Raw genomic sequence first — 18,460 nt, 5'->3', positions numbered from 1 at the left:
TTCACCTGTGGGCTATTCTTCCTTGCATGGTTAGTTAGACAACAAGAAGCATGATATTTGGCACAATGTTTGCAAGAATTATCATTTGAGGAGCTAGACTTAGATTCAATTACTAAAGATGAGGCATTGATGTTCTTGCAATTTTCAAGTTGCACTTGAAGTTCTTGATTTTGAACATTCAAGCTTAACATGCTTGTTTCAAGTGCATTCTTTTCATTTGCAAGATTAGCTATAGAGGTTTTCATATTAATTACTTCTTTATCTTTATTCTCTATAGTTATCTTGACTAAAGAGACTTCCTTAGTCAAGACATCTAGCATTTCATCTTTATTGTGAATCAACTCTTGAAGCTCTAGGTTTCTTTCCTTTTCAAGGATAAGCAAGTCTTCTTGAGCATCAAGAGTTGCTTTTCTTTTATCTAGCTTCTCCATTAATTTGGTGATAACATTGTATCCATTCAAGCCAAATTCTTTAATCATTTTATTTTTCATGGCAATTTGATCATCATCATTTGGAAAATCATTACTAAATAAGGTTACCTTATCTCCCTTTGCCATGAGGCAAGTTGGAGTGTAGGAGTCGTCTTGTAGGTTGGTGAAGAGTTGCGCGCTTGATGTAGATTGGATGGCCACATTTGCCACCACTTCCTCTTCCTCGGAGCTAGAACTCTCTTCATCGGAGTTCCATTCTTCACCAATATGGGCTTGACCATATTTCTTCTTCTTGAAGTATCCCTTGGTCTTGCCTCCCTTTTTAAACTTGTCCTTCTTGTATTCCTTCTTGACTTCTTGTTCCTTCTTGTTAGGACAATCCGCTATGAAATGACCGGTTTGGCCACATTCATAGCATGCCCTCTTCTTTCCTTTCCTTTGGAACTTGTCATTCTTCCTTACAAATTTCTTGAATGTTTTGATGAACATAGCTGTGTCTTCATCACTTGAGCTATCTTCATCACTTGAGGTCTCGACCACTTTCTTTGCTTTGTGGTCTTTGTTCTTCTTGGACTTGTATTGTTCATTTGTGATCAAGTCATGAGAGTCTCTTGTCTTGATGGGGGCTTCTTCGGACTCGTGTTGTTGAATTTTTGCAAACAATTGATGAGGCGTCATATCCTCATAGTCATCACGATCCCTTATCATCCTTGCAAGACTCTTATCCTTTTCTTTATATGCTCTCATGAATAATCTTGTGACCTTGGAGTCACTCCAATCTTCACTTCCAAGTACTCTTATTTTGTTGACCAACACCATCAACCGATCAAAGAGTGATTGAAGCGACTCACCCTTTGTCCAATCATATCTTGCAAGCTCACTTTCCAAAGCTTCAACTCTATGTCTCTTAGCTTTGGGATCTCCTTCATGTGACATTTTAAGAATATTCCAAATGTCACGGGCATCTTCTCTTCCTTGAACTTTCCGGTATTCTTCCGGACAAAGACTTCCTTTAATTATGCTCACTGCTTGAGCATTGCGATGAACCTCTTGCATCATTTCCGGAGTCATCTCTTCTCCTTGGGCGGACTTATACATACCTACATTAACAATCTCCCAAAGACTAGGATGCACATCGATTAAATGCGACTTCATCTTGTCGGCCCACTCGTCATAGTTCAACTCACTAAGAGTTGGTAACTTTCCAAGTGGAGCGGAAGAGAAGTTGGGAATATAATTTCTAGAGTAATCGAATTGAACTTTGCTAAATTCGTTACCTTTGCTTTTGGTAGATGATCCTTCGGTGTTGAGACTTACCTTGCTCAATACCTTAGACACCAAAAGATCCACTAGATCGTCATTGTAATCAAATGTTCCCTTACCTTTATCTTCTTCGGCCTTTCTTCTTGATTCTTCTTCTTCGACCTTTTTCTTAGCATCTTCCTCTTTCATTATGAGGAACATTCTCTCGGCAATCTTCATGGCGAGGTCGAGGACCTTGGGGGTCCACTTCCTCACCGGAAGATGTGACGGGGATTTCCTCGAGGAGAGGATCCACATGGTCCCGTTGTGTAGACATGATCGTTTCCTCACGCGGTTAAGCGTAAAACGAGGTACGTAGCTCTGATACCAATTGAAAGTAGCCTAGAGGGGGGGTGAATAGGCTACACCTGAAAATTTTCACTAAAAACTTCGAGATAGGTTAAATTAAAGTTGCACTGGTGCAAACCGGTTCAGTCGATTTTAATTACAACTGAACAAGTTTGAACCTGCTCAACTTAAATTAGGTAATCTGTTAAACAAATACGAAGTAGTGAAGAATATAGCTAAAGACTTGCCCTACACAAAATCTACTCGAATGAATAATATGAACCAACCAATGAATTTAAAGCGCTTGACAAGAACACGCGATATAACCCGAGGTTCGGCAACCACCACAAAGGTGTCCTACTCCTCGTTGAGGAACCCACAAAGGGCCGGGTCTTTTCCAACCCTAATCCTCCACAAGCCGACCACAAAGGTCAAGGCAATCTCTTCTCAAATCAGCTCAAAGAGCGGGTGATACAAACTTCTTGGGGTCGTCCACAAATTTGGAGACTCCCAAGCAACCTCTAACCGTCAAGGAACACGAGGTTCCAAGAGTAACAAATCCGCACAAGGTTAAGTTTGCAACGAGCTCAAGAACAAAGAGAATGGGAGAATCGAGATGAAATTGACAGCGAGTTCGATCGAGTTCACCTCACACCAAGGGTCCTTCAATTTATTGAAGGAGATGCGATTGCGGGTGTGAAAGGTGAAATGAATGCACTTGTTTGAAGGTTGGTCAGCCAAGAATTCGTGGGAGAGGCCGGAGTAAATGAGAGAGAGAGTGTGAGGGGGTATATAAAGGACCCCCCAAAAGCTGGCAGCCGTTGGGAGAAAAAGAGTAAAAACCGGTTGAACCGGTTTTCAGACCGGTTGAACCGGTTTCTACCAGGGGGATCCCGGTCCACTGAGCTACTCAGCCGGAGACTCAACCGGTTTCAAAACCGGTTGAGTAAGAGAAAATTCCGGTTCAACCGGTTTTCAAAAAAGGTCTGCAACGACTTTTCTGACAGCTCTAACTGTGAGACAGGTCAGAGCAGAGATGGCAGAGGAACAGTCCCAAAACCGGTTGAACCGGTTTTAGGACCAGTTGAACCGGTTTTCAGGGCTGAAACCAAATTTTGAGTATTTTGAAGAGAACAAAAGTGGAGTCTTTGTGGGAAGTAAAATTTGTTTTTCTCAAGGGCATTCATGATCTGGAAAAATGTTCTCCAAGATGTTTTCAAAAGATTTTAAACTTGGCTCGTTGCACAACTTACTTAATCGTCGCGTATCCCTCTTAATTGTACGGCGATTCCTATGACTCAAGAATTATAAATTTAGCACCGCCGTTGTTTCTAAGCACTTGGAGCACGCCATTTGATGTGGAATTTTAAATCCGCTGTGCTTTATACTTTTATGCTAGTAAGATCTGTGCTTCTCTTGTTTGTAGAATTACTGTGTACATGCTAGGAGCAAACTTGTTAGAATCTCAGTTTGTTTTGTCATTAATCACCAAAACCCTCAATTAGGGTTGATTGCACTTACAGAGACACTGAAAGTAACCATCACAAACTCCGGCACTGGGGGGCAAGCGCAGACAAGGGGATATGCGCGAGAACCCATACTACGCATCGCGGACGGTCCGGTATCCAGGAGCGGACGGTCCGTAGCATCACCGGACGGTCTGGAGTGTTCCTGCGGACGGTCCGGCAACGCCGAAGAGCCACGGCGACCACGTACCTTCAAACCACGACGACCAGAATAGGTACGTGGAAAACTAACACGTTAAAGGCAACTGGTCGGTTGGTAAAATCTAGCCCGACCTTTGATCAATTATTGTCTAAATATGTGAAAAAGAAGGCTGGCCCCAGCAACTGGCCACCAAACGGACCTCGCTTACTCACCCAGGTGCGATGGCAGGTTAGGCCGATTGGACCACCACACCAATCGGAAAGGACGGGAGGTCATAATGTTCAATTAAGACCTAACGTGCCTGCATGGACACCTCCACCACCATATCCACCTATGCCATATCCATACACATACATACCTCCACCATATGTCCCAAATCAAATGTGGGGCATGCCACCATACCCATTTGGGATGCCATAGTACCCCGCTTGGGGGGCACCTCAAACATCTGTATTCAATAGGTTGACACCTCCAGTACAAGACCGATTGAGAGCCCCTCAATCTGGTCCACGAGCACAGGCCCAGCAAGATTGCCGAACAACTCGGCCCCAAAGGCTGACTAATCCGGCAGGGGGGCATACATCTACAACCCCCAACAGTACGAAAAAGGGAGACGTCATTAAAATAGGAACGACATATGTCGTCGTACAACAAAATAACGAAGGACCGATGATTTTTGGTGAATCGGCCAACACAAACAAAAAAGAAAGTACGATTGTCAATAAAATAGCCGATCCAAAATACTCCATGCCCCGATGGTGCCCATCGGGATTGACACGATCGCAAAAGCGAAAATTACAGCACCTTAGAGCAAAGGAGAATCAGGAGAAGGAGGCGGAAAAAATATTCAATGACACACATCCGCAGTATCCGCCACCACAAAAGAGATGGAGACCAAAGGTCGTTGAGGAAAATCAAACGGCCATAAAAACAAAAAATAAAACAACAATTGTGCAGCTCTTTGCAGGTATAGCAGACAGTCCGGCTATAAAGACCGGACCAACCGTACAGGGCGCGGACCGTCCGACCCCTGAGGCCGACTCATCCGCAATACACCATGACACCTGCAACGACGTACCAACACCCATGGAGGAAGACGACCTGCAAGGAGAAGACCTCGACTACAAAGCTACGCCAGAACACTTAGAAAATTAGGAAAGCAAGGTGACGAATTGGTCAGGACCAGTATGGCGCTCGGCGGTATTGGGACTAACAGTTCGATTAAAGCTAAAGGGGTCAAGTCCGTTGAGTCAACCATCGGGACTAAGGCCACTGCGTGTCATCCTAGTAAGTGTCAAGATACCTAAGAAAACTGATGTGATCACATCGAGTTAGTTGCTTTTGGTTCGCTCAGCTCCACCAAAAGGCAGGGGGCATATGTTTGGAACCAAATTGAGCCTTGCGGACGGTCCGGCCCTAAGGCCGGACGGTCCGCGGTCTGGACAGTCCGCGCCTGGGGGCTGGATGGTCCGCGCGTGCGCAGACCAGATTAGGGTTCCGAGTTTTGTGTTACGGTTGTTAGCTAAAATCACGGGAAAAGCTCGGAAATTAGTTTGTAAAGAGTCCAGCCCTCTCCTCTATAAATAGAGAGGTATACGGCCGATTTGTAATCATCAATCGAATCTTCAATCAATACAATTCGCATTTTATCCTAGGAGTAGTTCTAGTCTAGTTTAGGTTTAGCCTCTCGATCTCCAAATTCTCGCTTCTCTTCGACTCTACGCCGATTGGAAGAGTCTAGGTCGGCCTGCCGAGCCTAGACATCACCTAGGATCTCTCCTCCCCGACGGGGTCCCTCCCGGGAGCGAGATCCAGGCCGTCGTCGGCGACTTCTGCCGCCCCTGCGTACGCGCGGACCGTCCGGCCTCCATGGCGCGGACCGTCCGGCCGTCAGGCAGAGGACCTTAGTCCCTGCGCCAGGTCGCGGACCGTCCGGCCCCAGGCCGCGGACCGTCCGCGCCTGACCAGAGAGCACCGCCACGGTTCTTGTTGAGTGTTTGGCGCTCTGAAAAGGCGTCAACAATAACATTAAATAGAGAAACCATGTTTTTATAACGGCAAATACTTAAATTTCATGGACTAGTCACATTGATCTTATACATAAGGCTCCAACTTACGATAAACTAATTTTTTGTCATCTTAACAAGGTGGATGATACATAAATTACCATGTCAATGGCTTTGCTGTTAGTGATTGTTTATTTAGGATGTGTTTAAGACTGCTCTAGGTCCCCGGTGTAGCATGGAGAAATAGAGACATAGTTTATTATACAACTCTAAATAGTTTAAAAATCATTTTTAATTTAAATAATAAACAAAAATAAATTATGTGAATACAAAAATGTTCACAGCTTTAGCTCCATAATTCTTCATAATTATCTAGAACACCTAACGATTTACTACACTAATTACATCAAATTATTTAGAGCTGGAGCAATCCTAAACATAGCTCGTAGATGTTAAAAAAGGGAATGTATCTTATACTTAAAGAGGTACGGTACTCACGTGTATATTTTAAATGTTAGACGTTTATTTTAAATCTAACAACATCTTCACTTTATGAAAACTCCCTCTCACCATTAGGTCGAGGTAAGGGTTCTCTATAAAATTAAAGCTAATGTTACATGTGGTATGAATATATCGGATTTAAAATGTGCACAAAACCTCTGAGGAAGAAAAAAAAAAGGTCCCTCGTTCAGTTGTTCCTCAACCTACCTACGCCGCTCCGCGCTCGACCGCCTTTGCCTGCCTTCCCATTCCCCCCGTCTCCTCTTCCCTTCCGCCATGGCCCAGCCCGCTTTCCTCTCCTCTCTCCGCTCCCGCCTCGGCTCCGCGCCGCCGCCCCCGCCGAACCATCGCCTCCAGCCCAGGCGCGGCTACCACGTCGAGCTTGGGGCTCGCGAAAAAGCGGTAAGCGCTTCCCCCAACTCTCGCCGTCTCCTCCTTGATTCGGTACTTGGGATCGCGAGGCCGTGTGGGGATTCTCGTTCTGACTCGTGGGTTTGTGGAGTTCGATCGCGCCTCTAGGTATGATCTGCACTCGTCGTTTTGTGAACTGCGGCGGCTCGATCTGGCTGGGTCGGCCGGGCGAAGGCAGTGGCGGACCAGGATTTGAACCTAGGGTAGTCAAGACTAAAACTTTAACATATAAAATAGTGTATAATCCGGTACTACGGATATTTAATTTCCATCAATCTGGTACATGAGGAAAAAATAACCAAAATATCTCATAATGCTTTTAAATCATCAAATTAGGTTGCAAGTTGTATATATTTGTTTATTTAAGCCTAAACATTAAGAAGTAGTTTGTTTTTAGACAAAATTCTAGGGTAGTCAGGTACTTACCTAAGCTACCCGCTAGGTCCACCCTGGGCGTAGGTGTCGTGATTCGGAGCTTTCCTGTAAGCGCGGGGCGGATGCTGGTCATTGTGGGGCAGCAGCATCGCGTAGAGAAGTTCCGTCTGGGCTCTGGCCCAGGATGGCTGACCTCGAGGTGCTTTGGGTTGCTTTGCTTATGGTTATGGTTGCTAGGGTTGCAATCCCTGCCAAGCCGTGCATGATAACAGATGCATTAGATCATCTGGATTAAACGGGGTCGTGTCTTGGTGTGCTTATACCTTGTGAATCATTCAAATGGTCTTGAGGCATAGATGTAATACTCCATCTCTTGGGTGGTGTTTCCGGTCACCGTAGGCTTTAGTTTCGTAAGTGCTGTGTTTCAGAATTCAGATGTTGGGAAGTTGCTATCTTACTGCCATTGTTTTAAGGTGGTGTTTGGTTTCCGCCTCCTTAATTTTAGCGACTAAAGTTTAGTCATTTTTAGTCCCTAAACTGTCAAACGGTATGACTAAGGAGGGTGACTAAGGCCCTGTTTGGATCCTCCTGGCTAATTGTTTGTCAGTGGCTAACAATTAGCCGACAAATAATTAGCTAGCAACATATAGCCAGTGTATGTTTGGAGTCTTGGCTGATAGATGTCCTTTTCTCTTTATACGATATATTTGCTCCTATTAGCAAGGTCAAATACTAATGGGCAAACAGTTTGCTAGCCCTTCGGCTAACAATTAGGCAACCTGTTTGGAGATCAAGGCGCTAAAATTAGCCAGCAAACTGTTCATCACATGGATCCAAATAGGCCCTAAAGGAATCAAACACCTTCTAAATGGAAATTTTAGGGACTAAAAATTTAGTCCATAAAGTTTAGGAGGGTGACTAAAGGAACCAAACACCCCCTAAAGGTGACAAGAGCGACCCCCTTCCAGCAGCCTAGGTGAAGAAGGCAATTGCCTAGGTGACGCCATACAAAGATCTTAATATATAATGCCACTAAACTTTTGAAGTAGACTGAGCAGTCCTCCACTCATCTCCGCCCTGGGTGTGTAACTGTGTACAGCGTGAAATGAAAGCTGCACGCAGATGCACTGACGGCGTGCTATCAACATGCACGGACACTAGATGCAGGACACGGGAAAGGCAACTACCACAATCCTCTCGTCCTCTTTTCCTTATCCTTTTCTTCTTCAATCCATCTCTTTCCATTATTCCTGCGCGATTTCGCGTAATTTCCTCCCCACAAGCAGATAAGGAACTACAGAAGGCTGGATTTTATTGTGCCAGATTGATTTATTGCCGCGCAGACATTTCCTTTCCCCTTTGCGTGACCGTGTGAGGCTGTTCGCGAGTAAGGAGACCACCACAGCCTACTTGACAATGCCTCGGACGCCTAGGATGCGGAAGTGGACACAATATGCTCGCATCGCTAGGCGACCTGAACACTCAGATTTTTTTGCCTGGACGACTAGGTGACACGCCTTTAAAACACCGCTTACTGCCTAACTGCAATGTTCTTTGTCATGTCAAAATTTGCATCTCTTGGTGAAGACAATGAAATCATTATGTAAATATGATGGAGGGTTTTAGTACTTTCCCTGGGTCTTTTGTGAAATCATATTTCTATGTGGCTTTTGATCACTTTCTATGTCTTCATGTATTTGGTTTTCACAATTATGATGGTGTCAACCATTCATATACACTAGTACACTACCCGTGCGTTTTGACGACATTAGAAAACAAACCGAAGCAACACAACAATACTGAAAATTTCATATATGCAAGAGGATGCATTATATTACCATGAGGCGCCCCCAACAAGCCCAGATCGATCAGTACAGTAGTGGAATAGGGTATTGGGAGCAGCATTCTTGTAGGCACCACCAAACCAGGAAGACTGGAAGAAGGCGTAAAGCTAGATGAGGGCAATGGACTTTATGACAGCAAACCTCTCAAAGTCAGTACTCAGCAAGGGGCTGTATGTGGTATGTACCGCAAAAGAGAAACAGAAATTACACATTGTTCTCAAGGAGACAAGGAGACAACAACCCTTTCAATTAAAATCACAACAGCCCTCATGAATTCCTGATGCATAGTAGTACCTGAGAAAGTGACACCAACAGTAATATCTGGGAAAACCAATCTCTTCACATTTGGCAACCTGTAGGGTAAATTCATGTTACTATCTTACTATTGCTAAATATGCAAGAAGGTAGCAATACCCATGTAGAAATACATACACTTGGAAACCCCTGTTCATGTAGCCCCAATCCGACGAGAGCAGCCAAGGGAGCAGCAGACAGCGTACTCAGCAGCCTGTAAGATTAAGGCGACAGGAGTTTGCATATACAGATGGGATTCGAGGAGGTACACTGCAACACTGGGACCTAAACAAAGGAGGGGGCCCTGAGAGCAGGAGACAAACCTGACGACAATGCGCCAAAGGCCACTGAAGCCCATGATGATTTGGAGGGTGGAGGCAACAATGAACGCGTCTTGTGTCCCCCGCATGATGCACACGAATTTCTGCAGCAAAGAGACGAATTAGTGTTAGTGCATTCGATAAGCCAGCCAGCCGAGTAGCTGACCTCCGTTGGAATTGGAGGCGGGCAGGATAGGAAGGCGAGGCACACCTCGTGGGGATCGGCAATGCCGCTGTAGCGGCCGGCGAGGATGATGGAGATGGTGGGTGTGACGAAGGTTTAGGAGGCCCCCATGACGGTGGGAGGCGCGTGTCGAGGAAGCTCTGGATCAGTGTGTTGATCCCGGTAGGGGTGGTAATGGGCTCTAGATTTTACCTTATAAACTTTAATGATCGAATCTGATTAGGATCGGACCCTATTCCTATTCATTTTTGAACTAAAATTATTTAAGGGCCCTAACTTTTTTGTGAAGGGGCATTTGGATCGTGATCCATTACCACCCTTAGATCCCGGTCACGAACAGCAGCGTCTGCACCACCTGCGCCTTCTCCTCCTGCGCGAGAAAAGATAGAAAGCGATGGGCTTTCGTGTCTGGCTCTGCTGCTGCCCATCTAGGGCACAAGCACGGTGACGGTGGTGTTGAGCATGACGAGGTAGTGGTGGAAGCCAAGGAGGATGACTTCCGCTGCATTGCAAACAAGGGGGACAGCGTCACACGTCTGTTTGACCGTTTGAGCGAGGGCGTGGCAGGCGGTGGAACAGCCAGCTTGTTTTTGTTTTATTTGTTGCGGCCTCGCGGCGATGGGAGCGGCAGGTGGGTGGAGAAGGGTTTTATGATAGAAGCTAATGGCGGCATAGATGAGGATAAGCTCATAAGAACACGCGATGGTGGAAACCAGTGGTGCGGGTTGATTTCGAGTAAATGCAATTTTTTTTTAAAAGTGGTGCTTTATATGAGTAGAGAAGAGGTCCAGATTGAGGTTGTGCAATGTTATTGTTTCTGCTACTATATATTTCATATTACACTTTGAAAGTTTATTAAGACATCACACCAGTCTATTAATACACCTCACCACTGTTCCATTGGCATATTTTTGTCCGAGTTTCTTTACCATCATGAATCATATTTTTTCTCCTCTTCAATACTTAAACATTGTATTGCTATTTGGCAGCTTTTGGAGGAGGATGTTGCTTTGAAGAGGTTCAAATCATACAAAAACAGTGTGAAACAGGTCTCCAAGATCGGGAATGCTCTCACTTTAGCTGTTGTACTTGGTATGTCTATGTAGTTCATTGCCCTTACCTTTTGGTTCCAGCTCTTTAAATCATTTGGGATTGTACTGTGCAGTTATTGATGCGCAATATAAGTTCATGCTGGCTGCTTCTCCTAACTGGTGTACACCTACTATTTTGTTAGCTGTGGTTTTTTTTCTTATTATTTCAGTGATAGTTAAAGTTGTGCTTAGTGAATTTTCTATCTCGAAGTAAAAAAAAATCTAGCTGGATAATATTGGTAGGGGACAGTTGTATATTTCATACTTTACAATTTGATACACAACTTACTGAATTCCATTCTCTTGATTAATTGAACCTCTAGTATATTTTATCCTGCATTGAGATTTCCACTACCAACAGATTGTTTTGCTAGATTTTCTGATGTTGAAGGTTTTTGGTGGGTTGACATTTGATTTGTCAGTCTCTGGCATGCGTGATTAGTTACCACACGGTAGTGGCTAATGTTGCTTCTGGTGTATGACCAATGGTTATCAGTTATCACCCAGTTGCATTTAGGAACATGGGATATTTATCATAAGGCATATTTTTTCTTTGGGTATCTGTATTGCTATTAGATGTCAACCATAGCCACAGAGTGTGTGGACATTACATCAGGACACTTGTACATTTTAGCGTTCTGCATAATCAGCACTAGGATTTGCTATGTTTTTTTTCTTCTACACTAATTAATTGATAGATTGGACACAGTGCCTGCAGTTAGTTCTAGACTGTAAGCAGTAGGTTTCAGCGTTATCCACTTATCCTTTATACTCCCTTCGTTTTAAATACATGTCGTTTAATAAATTAGTTAAAAAATAGTAGTTTGTCATGACGCGTCTCATTAGAAAGCTGAATGTCACAAATATACCTTACGTATTGTCAGTATATCACAGAATTTAACCAGAACCATTCTTCTGAAGTGAGCAGAAATGGAGTGGCTACTTCATTTCACCTATGCTGCCTTTTGCATCAGAAGTACTATGATCTGATAACAGATGCTGACTGATGTTTGTGTCATTATCCTGCAGCTTGCAGCTACGAGCTTGCTGTGTTGGCGACTAGCACAAAATGAAGGAAAACTCAGTCATGTGGCGGCACGGTTATTCCGGGAAGTGATCCATCAGCATGAACTGGCACTCTCTCTCTTCGTGTTTTTTTAGCCCCGTTTGTTGATCACTCGTACCGTGTAAAATAAAATAAACTAGGTTAACCTTGATTGGCAAATAATGTCTCTGTTTTTATGGCCTAGTTGCAAACAAAGTGAGAGAAGCATTCCGTGGTGAATCGTGAAGAATGAACGCCGCCTGCTTTGTTTACCACCTGGGAGTGTATCCTGCTGCACATTGTAACAGACGTGCATTTATTGAACTAAGTTTAATACTATCACCATTCTTGAATATTATTATCGTCCGTTAGTTCATTTTTAAACTAAAACATGACAAAAAAAAATAGTGAGATTAAAATAAAATGTGAAATATTTATCATTCGCTAGTTCATTTTTAAACTAAAATACGATAAATAGAAAACCCTAAAAACCGTAAAAGAAAATGCGTGTTACGATCGTTAATCCCTGGACACCAAACAGGACCGGGTGGATTTGTGTTCGAGCGCCTTCTGCCGTCTCGTCTGTCGCGGACAGGATACCGTGTAGCCCAATGCCTCAAGCCTCCAATCCCAGCCTTCCTTTTGGGATCTGACGGCGACACAGCCCAACCAACATCTGGGCAAGGAACAGATAAGGACTGCAAACCTTGTCACTTTGTCAGGGCTTCGGGGACAGCCAAAGAAGACGGACGGACCCAGTGAGGCGAGCACGGGCGCTCACCGGCGATGGCGACGAGGGCATGGGTGGCCGCGGCGGTGGCCTTGAACCCTCAACTGCTGCCTCTCCGCTCCTGCTCGCCCACGAAGTCGGTCTCCCCAGCGCAGCGCTCGGCGTCGATGGGGCTCCGGCTGCGCAGCGGCCGGCCGTGCCTGGGGAAGTTCGTGTGCCGCCGCGCCAAGAACGCGGGATACGAGGACTACAAGTTCCCGGACCCCATCCCGGAGTTCGCCGAGCAGGTCAGCCTCCCCCTTCCCCTTCCTCATGCTGAGTCGGGACCAAGACTTCTTCTTCTGCTGCTGCTATTATTATTTTTTTTTCTGATGGCTCACATTCTTTTGGGGGGGGCGTTTCAGGAGACGAGCAAGTTCAGGGAGCACATGGCGTGGCGGCTGGAGCAGAAGAAAGAGGACTACTTCGGGGACCATGTCGAGGAGATCGTTGACGTCTGCACCGAGGCACGTACGCAATTCCTGAAATTCCAAGCGCATAGTTGTTGGTTTAATTCCTAGTAATGGCGAGCGAGTGCTCTTGCTTTTAGTGTATGGATTGAATCGAGTCGGGAGTTGGAACCACAAAGTTCGCTTGCACGAATTAGCATTGAAACGAACGAATGTGCAACAGTAGAAGACATTTTGCACACTACATAGACAGTGAAGCTTGCAAATTGTATGATGCTAGACTGCTAGGCATGTAGATTCAGGCAACTGTTTTGTAAGCTAATGCCTTAGGCTGACTCCAACGGGGAGAAGCCATTTTGGCCATGCATTTGGTCTTTTGGGGGTCATCGGTGGTTTAGCTAGCCATCCAAATTGTTAGTGTATCCAACAAAGAAGCCATTTTATCCAAATTGCAGTTGCACTGTCTGTGCGTGTTCACATGTCCCGTGAATTTTTCATGTCGGCAAGTCGATCTTATTCTTAGTAGATAGATACGATGAGACTACACCTGTACTGTACGTAGACGAGTTAAACTGTACCAGCCGTACGTCCAGCACTAACATATGGCTACTCTCGCTGTGGCAGCAGATCATGGGGACATTCCTGGAGAACGATTACCGTGGACCAGGGACGCTCCTGGTTCACCCGTTCCTGGACATGAAGGGCGAGATCAAGGAGAGGGGGCTCCCCGGCGCACCTCAGGCGGCACGGGCGGCGATAGCATGGGCCGAAAAGAACGTGGACAAGGACTGGAAGGCCTGGACTGGGGAATACTAGCACTAGAAGAGGTATCAATAAAGATTTTGCCATTTGAATTGGCATGAGAAGAGAGTAAAAACTAAAGAGGATGTTTCTATGTTTTACCACTGAGCTTGTATGGTTTAGCACTGTGTTCCTGCTCTATTATTCTCAGTTAGATCAGAGGTTGCAGCTTGCCAGACTGGCATATACATCTCTTGCTACTACTTGAGCTTGCACGTAGTGTAGAGTGTAGAGACACGGGGTCTGTTTGGTAGGCTGTCTAAGTTGCCACACTTTGCCTAACTTTTCTGTCTAAAGTTAGTTCTTCATTTCGAACGACTAACCTTATATAAAGTGTGGCTTAGTTAGCCACAAACCAAACACATTCTAACAGAAAAGTCCTCAGACACGGTAAAGAAAGGTAGTCTGACACTGAAAACCCCTTTGCTAGCTAGCTAATGAACACACAATGGCTGTGCATCATGCAGAATTGCGAACTCCCTGCACCCTAGGCAGAATAACACAATAGTATATATAAACCAACCCCCCATCATTGTTGTTCAGCATCATTTTAGAATAGCGGTCAACACTAGTGGCTAATGGGGATCATTGCAGTAGCCAATAACAGGGGCAGTTTGGCATATCGTCTTTTGATGCTTCTTTTCCGTGTTTCCGGAAGGGAGTGTAGCTGGCAACCAATGTTGGCTGAGGTGAACATGTCATGGACACGGACCGTGGACATCCAGCTTTTCAAATAAAGGATTTGCTATGACTTTATACTACAGTCTTGCCTTCTTAATACTGGGAATGTAAAGCTCTTTTAGAAGAATTTACACCAATATAACTTCTGTTGTAGCATTTGCTATGACTTTATACTCGTCTTCAGTACTATACATTATATCAATGTCGTGCTTACATGTGCTTCATTGCAAAACGATATGTAGACATTCTACCATCTATATCTCTGCTCAATATGCATATATAAAGCACTTACAAGAGTGAAATTTGACTTCTTAATTTTTAGTTCTAAACTAGTGGTCTACTTGATATATCTCAATATCCTCTTGATTCTTGTCCAATGAATAGTACGGGGAGCATGCTCAAACTGATATGCCTTATTATTTACTTAGAAACAATATTAAGTTTAGTCCAAGTTAAGTATTGAAAAGCTTCAACTACACTTCTATACCTTGTAGCATCATTTTGACTCTAGAGGAGATCCTTCTTAAAGTGATTAAAAGGATCATGACGCTCAATAAAGGGGGATACATTGAGTTTTTTTTTGTTTGCAAAAATTAAGTCCTAATCACAAGCCCAATTTCACCCTGCCATCTAATATGTTTATAAAGAGATAAGCGCACTAGAAACAAAACCTATGTTATCGTGACAATATTTTAAATGTAAATGATCAAAGTAAATTGCTAAATATTAATTGTAAAAAGTAAAATAAGGGTTAAGACGACTCGCTCGAAAAAAGAAGAGTTGGTACTATCCACTAGTACTTATTAAAGCACCCGCACAAGTATAACATTTTCTTTTAGTCCATGCAAGGACTAAGAGGGTGTTTGAATGCACTAGAATTAATAATCAGTTGGCTAAAAATTATTAGTGAAATTAGCTAACTAACAAATAACTACCTAACTATTAACTAATATACTAAAAATATCTAATAGTTGAACTATTAGCTAGGTTGTTTGGATGTCTCAACTAATTTTAGCGGCTAACTATTAGTTCTAGTGCATTCAAACACCCCTAAGTACTCATCATAAACTGACTTTTCGCTAATCCGGCACGGTAAACTGCTGCTTCGCAACCGTGTATAATGACCGAATCAAATCAACTATAAATACTCTAGATGATCATTCTTGGAGCTATCGTTTTCCTCTAGCATTAATATAATTCATTGGTGTTAAGAAAAACCTCTTGGGGGAAGGTTGGCTAGAGATTTCTTGGAAAAATACTAGCCCCCTTCGGTCCATAATGAGATGGCGCTAATTCGATTTTATTCTATAGATTTTTCGCTTAGTACTATGTATAGAAGGGAGACGCCGTATGAGATGAAAACCTCATGTACGGTTTTGGAACGGAGATTTTTTGAATAGAATGAATGACCGTAACGGATGTTGGCTCAATCCGAAGGAAATTATGCGGAAGCTTTGTAGATTTATTATGAAGCTACGCGACTAAAAATTGATCCTTATGATCGAAGTTATATACTATATAACATAGGCCTTATAGTCTTATACACAAGCAATGGAGAGCATACAAAGGCTTTGGAATATTATTTCCGGGCGCTAGAATGAAACCCCTTCTTACGCAAGCTTTTAATAATATGGCCGTGATCTGTCATTACGTGCAACTATCTCCACTATAGAAAGAAGAAAAAAAGAAAGGAGGAAATTTTCTAGTGAATACTAGAAAAGAGGGCTTTCTACGTAGGGATCGTCAAAACAACGATTTTACCTTATTAGCTGTAGGAAGGAAGGACACTTCACGAGAATCAAAATAGGAAGAAAGTAGAGCCTATACTACTATTCTATGGATAAAGCTGAAATTGATAGAGAAAACACCGTAAAGATCAATTAGTGAGCGACTGGGTCGATACAACTAAAAAACTGCTTCATTATACCACGATATGGGACAAAATTTAGGAATCCACTTATGTAATAAAACCGATCCACTAAAGGATTAAGCAGCGGTGCAGTATCAGATCCCAAAGATAGTGAACCAGGCAACCAGACTAGCTAAACAAACCGGGCCGTGTACTCCTCCAGTCCAGTTCACACGCAACGGAGACTAAACTAAACCGCTACAGTATAATATATATAATTTTTAGAGAAGATTTTAGTAAAGCTCCATATAGTCATATAGACACGCATAGACACGGTAGCAGTAGCGGGCGCTCGAATCTCACCGGCCCCATCTCTAGGCTCTAGCTCCATCACTCGGAGAAGATAAGACCCAGAGTGTCGCCTGGTCCATCTCCAATCCAGCAAGGCGGGCAGACGAGCCGAGAGTGAGACAACCATGGCGTCTCTGGCCCTCCGCCCCGTCATCCCGGCCACCACCGCTTCATCCAGGACCCTCACGATCGTCGTTGGCTCCCGCTCCTGCCACGCTGCCACACTCCACCGTGGCTTTCGCTCGCGGCGCCTCATCACCTGCAAGGCGGAGCCGAGCGGCGGCAACAGCACCCTCGAGCTGGGCGCAGGGGCCGCAGGGCTGGCATCGAGCGCGGTCGTGGCGTGGTCCCTCTACACGCTGAACACGACGGGGTGCGGCCTGCCTCCAGGCCCCGGCGGCGCCCTCGGCGCCGCGGAGGGGGTCAGCTACCTCGTCGTGGCGGGTCTAGTCGGGTGGTCGGTCACCACCAAGGTGCGCACTGGCTCGGGCCTCCCGGCTGGCCCCTACGGGCTCCTCGGCGCCGCTGAGGGCGTTGCCTACCTCACCATCGCGGCCATTGCCGTCGTCTTCGGCCTGCAGTTCTTCCAGCAGGGGTCCATCCCGGGTCCGCTGCCATCGGAGCAGTGTTTTGGCTGACTGTGTATTACTCATTCGGTTGGATGTCTGTTGCCGAGTGTGCCCTGCTATATACACATAACTTTTATTATTAAGTAAATTTCTAGCATTTTAGTTAGAGATTTAAGTTTCTGTAATTCCTTCTCCAAGATTGGCAAAGGCTCTCTTTTGGATACAAAGCAGCCTGACTCGAGGAATCGAAGGATTTCCTGTTTTTGTTTTCCAAATAAATATAAATATAAGAGAACCGTTAATTATATTAAAAATATCCCTTTTATGGTAGTTGACAGGTGCAAGCCGGTACTTACGACTACTTTTGCTTTTGATTTATTGTGACCCTCAGATGTAAATAAAATCTAGGTTATAAGTGTGTTTTTAGTGAATTAAATGATAACACGAATAAAGGATTAACTATAATCATGAGATATATGCAGGTGTTTAATCCTAGGTTTATCATTACATGTTGGACTAATATTATGTGTTGTGATCATGTACGACTTAGAGATTGAGTCAAAGTTTGATTATTGTGAAGTATGAATTTGCAAGAAAGTCTATTATCAAAATAATGAGACATGAGGGCTTGCAGGGCCTGGCTTCACGCACGTTCACCAAGTGCGACCGCACAGGGCCCAAAATTCTGAGGGGCCTAAAAAACTTTTTAGCTCAGTAGTAAGTCTAAACAATATGCATCAATTAGCAGACTAATATTACACCATTTAAGCTGAACTTAGTTAGCAGCTAGCTTGCTGATCTTCAAACACATCTAGTAAATATTTTGTAATTCAGAATATATAAATTCTATTACAATGTAGTTCTGATTATATTTTTTTCTATAAAATAGGACCTCTTTTAAATTTTAGTACAGGGCCTCTAAATTTACCGGCCCGGCCCTGAGGGCTTGCATATGGATTGATCTCAACTATAAAGCTTGCAAATATAGCTATTAAAGATGGTTGTCAAAGCTTTTGATGATGATGATTATTATTGATAACAATCTAGTTTAAGCACAAGACAATAATACAAATGAAATGATATTTATTATAAGCTCAAACCATTGTCTGAAGCATTGATATGGCTTAATTTGATGGCTTGAGAAGGTGAAGATAGCAAGAAAATATCTTTGAGGTACTAAATAAAGGTGAAGAGCAAGTGATGGCTTGATGACCTAGAAATCTAGCTAAGGTGTAGAAGAAATTTACTTGCATTTAATCAATGTACTAAA

General features: G+C 44.0%; 3 protein-coding genes across 3 annotated transcripts; all 3 read left to right on the top strand.

The window, feature by feature from the left end:
* The first annotated feature begins 6,325 nt into the window (after nucleotides 1–6,325).
* On the top strand, nucleotides 6,326–12,124 carry LOC100194208 (uncharacterized). The gene is made up of 3 exons (NM_001139251.2): nucleotides 6,326–6,598; nucleotides 10,614–10,716; nucleotides 11,745–12,124. Exons 1-3 carry the CDS (start codon nucleotides 6,473–6,475, stop codon nucleotides 11,786–11,788), a joined length of 273 nt encoding a protein of 90 aa, NP_001132723.1. The 5' UTR covers nucleotides 6,326–6,472; the 3' UTR covers nucleotides 11,789–12,124.
* A 339-nt stretch (nucleotides 12,125–12,463) lies between these two features.
* LOC100278908 (plastid redox insensitive2) lies at nucleotides 12,464–13,928 on the top strand. The gene is made up of 3 exons (NM_001152032.1): nucleotides 12,464–12,777; nucleotides 12,895–12,996; nucleotides 13,567–13,928. The coding sequence occupies exons 1-3, from the start codon at nucleotides 12,547–12,549 to the stop codon at nucleotides 13,753–13,755; spliced, it is 522 nt and encodes a 173-aa protein (NP_001145504.1). The 5' UTR covers nucleotides 12,464–12,546; the 3' UTR covers nucleotides 13,756–13,928.
* A 2,777-nt stretch (nucleotides 13,929–16,705) lies between these two features.
* LOC100275290 (uncharacterized) lies at nucleotides 16,706–17,470 on the top strand. The gene has a single exon (NM_001149409.3). It carries the CDS (start codon nucleotides 16,747–16,749, stop codon nucleotides 17,257–17,259), a length of 513 nt encoding a protein of 170 aa, NP_001142881.1. The 5' UTR covers nucleotides 16,706–16,746; the 3' UTR covers nucleotides 17,260–17,470.
* The last annotated feature ends 990 nt before the right edge of the window (nucleotides 17,471–18,460 follow it).

This window comes from Zea mays, chromosome 2 (assembly GCF_902167145.1).
Source record: "Zea mays cultivar B73 chromosome 2, Zm-B73-REFERENCE-NAM-5.0, whole genome shotgun sequence".
NCBI lineage: Eukaryota > Viridiplantae > Streptophyta > Magnoliopsida > Poales > Poaceae > Zea > Zea mays.
Note: the sequence above shows the minus strand (reverse complement) of the source record. Positions and strands in the feature narration are given on the sequence as shown.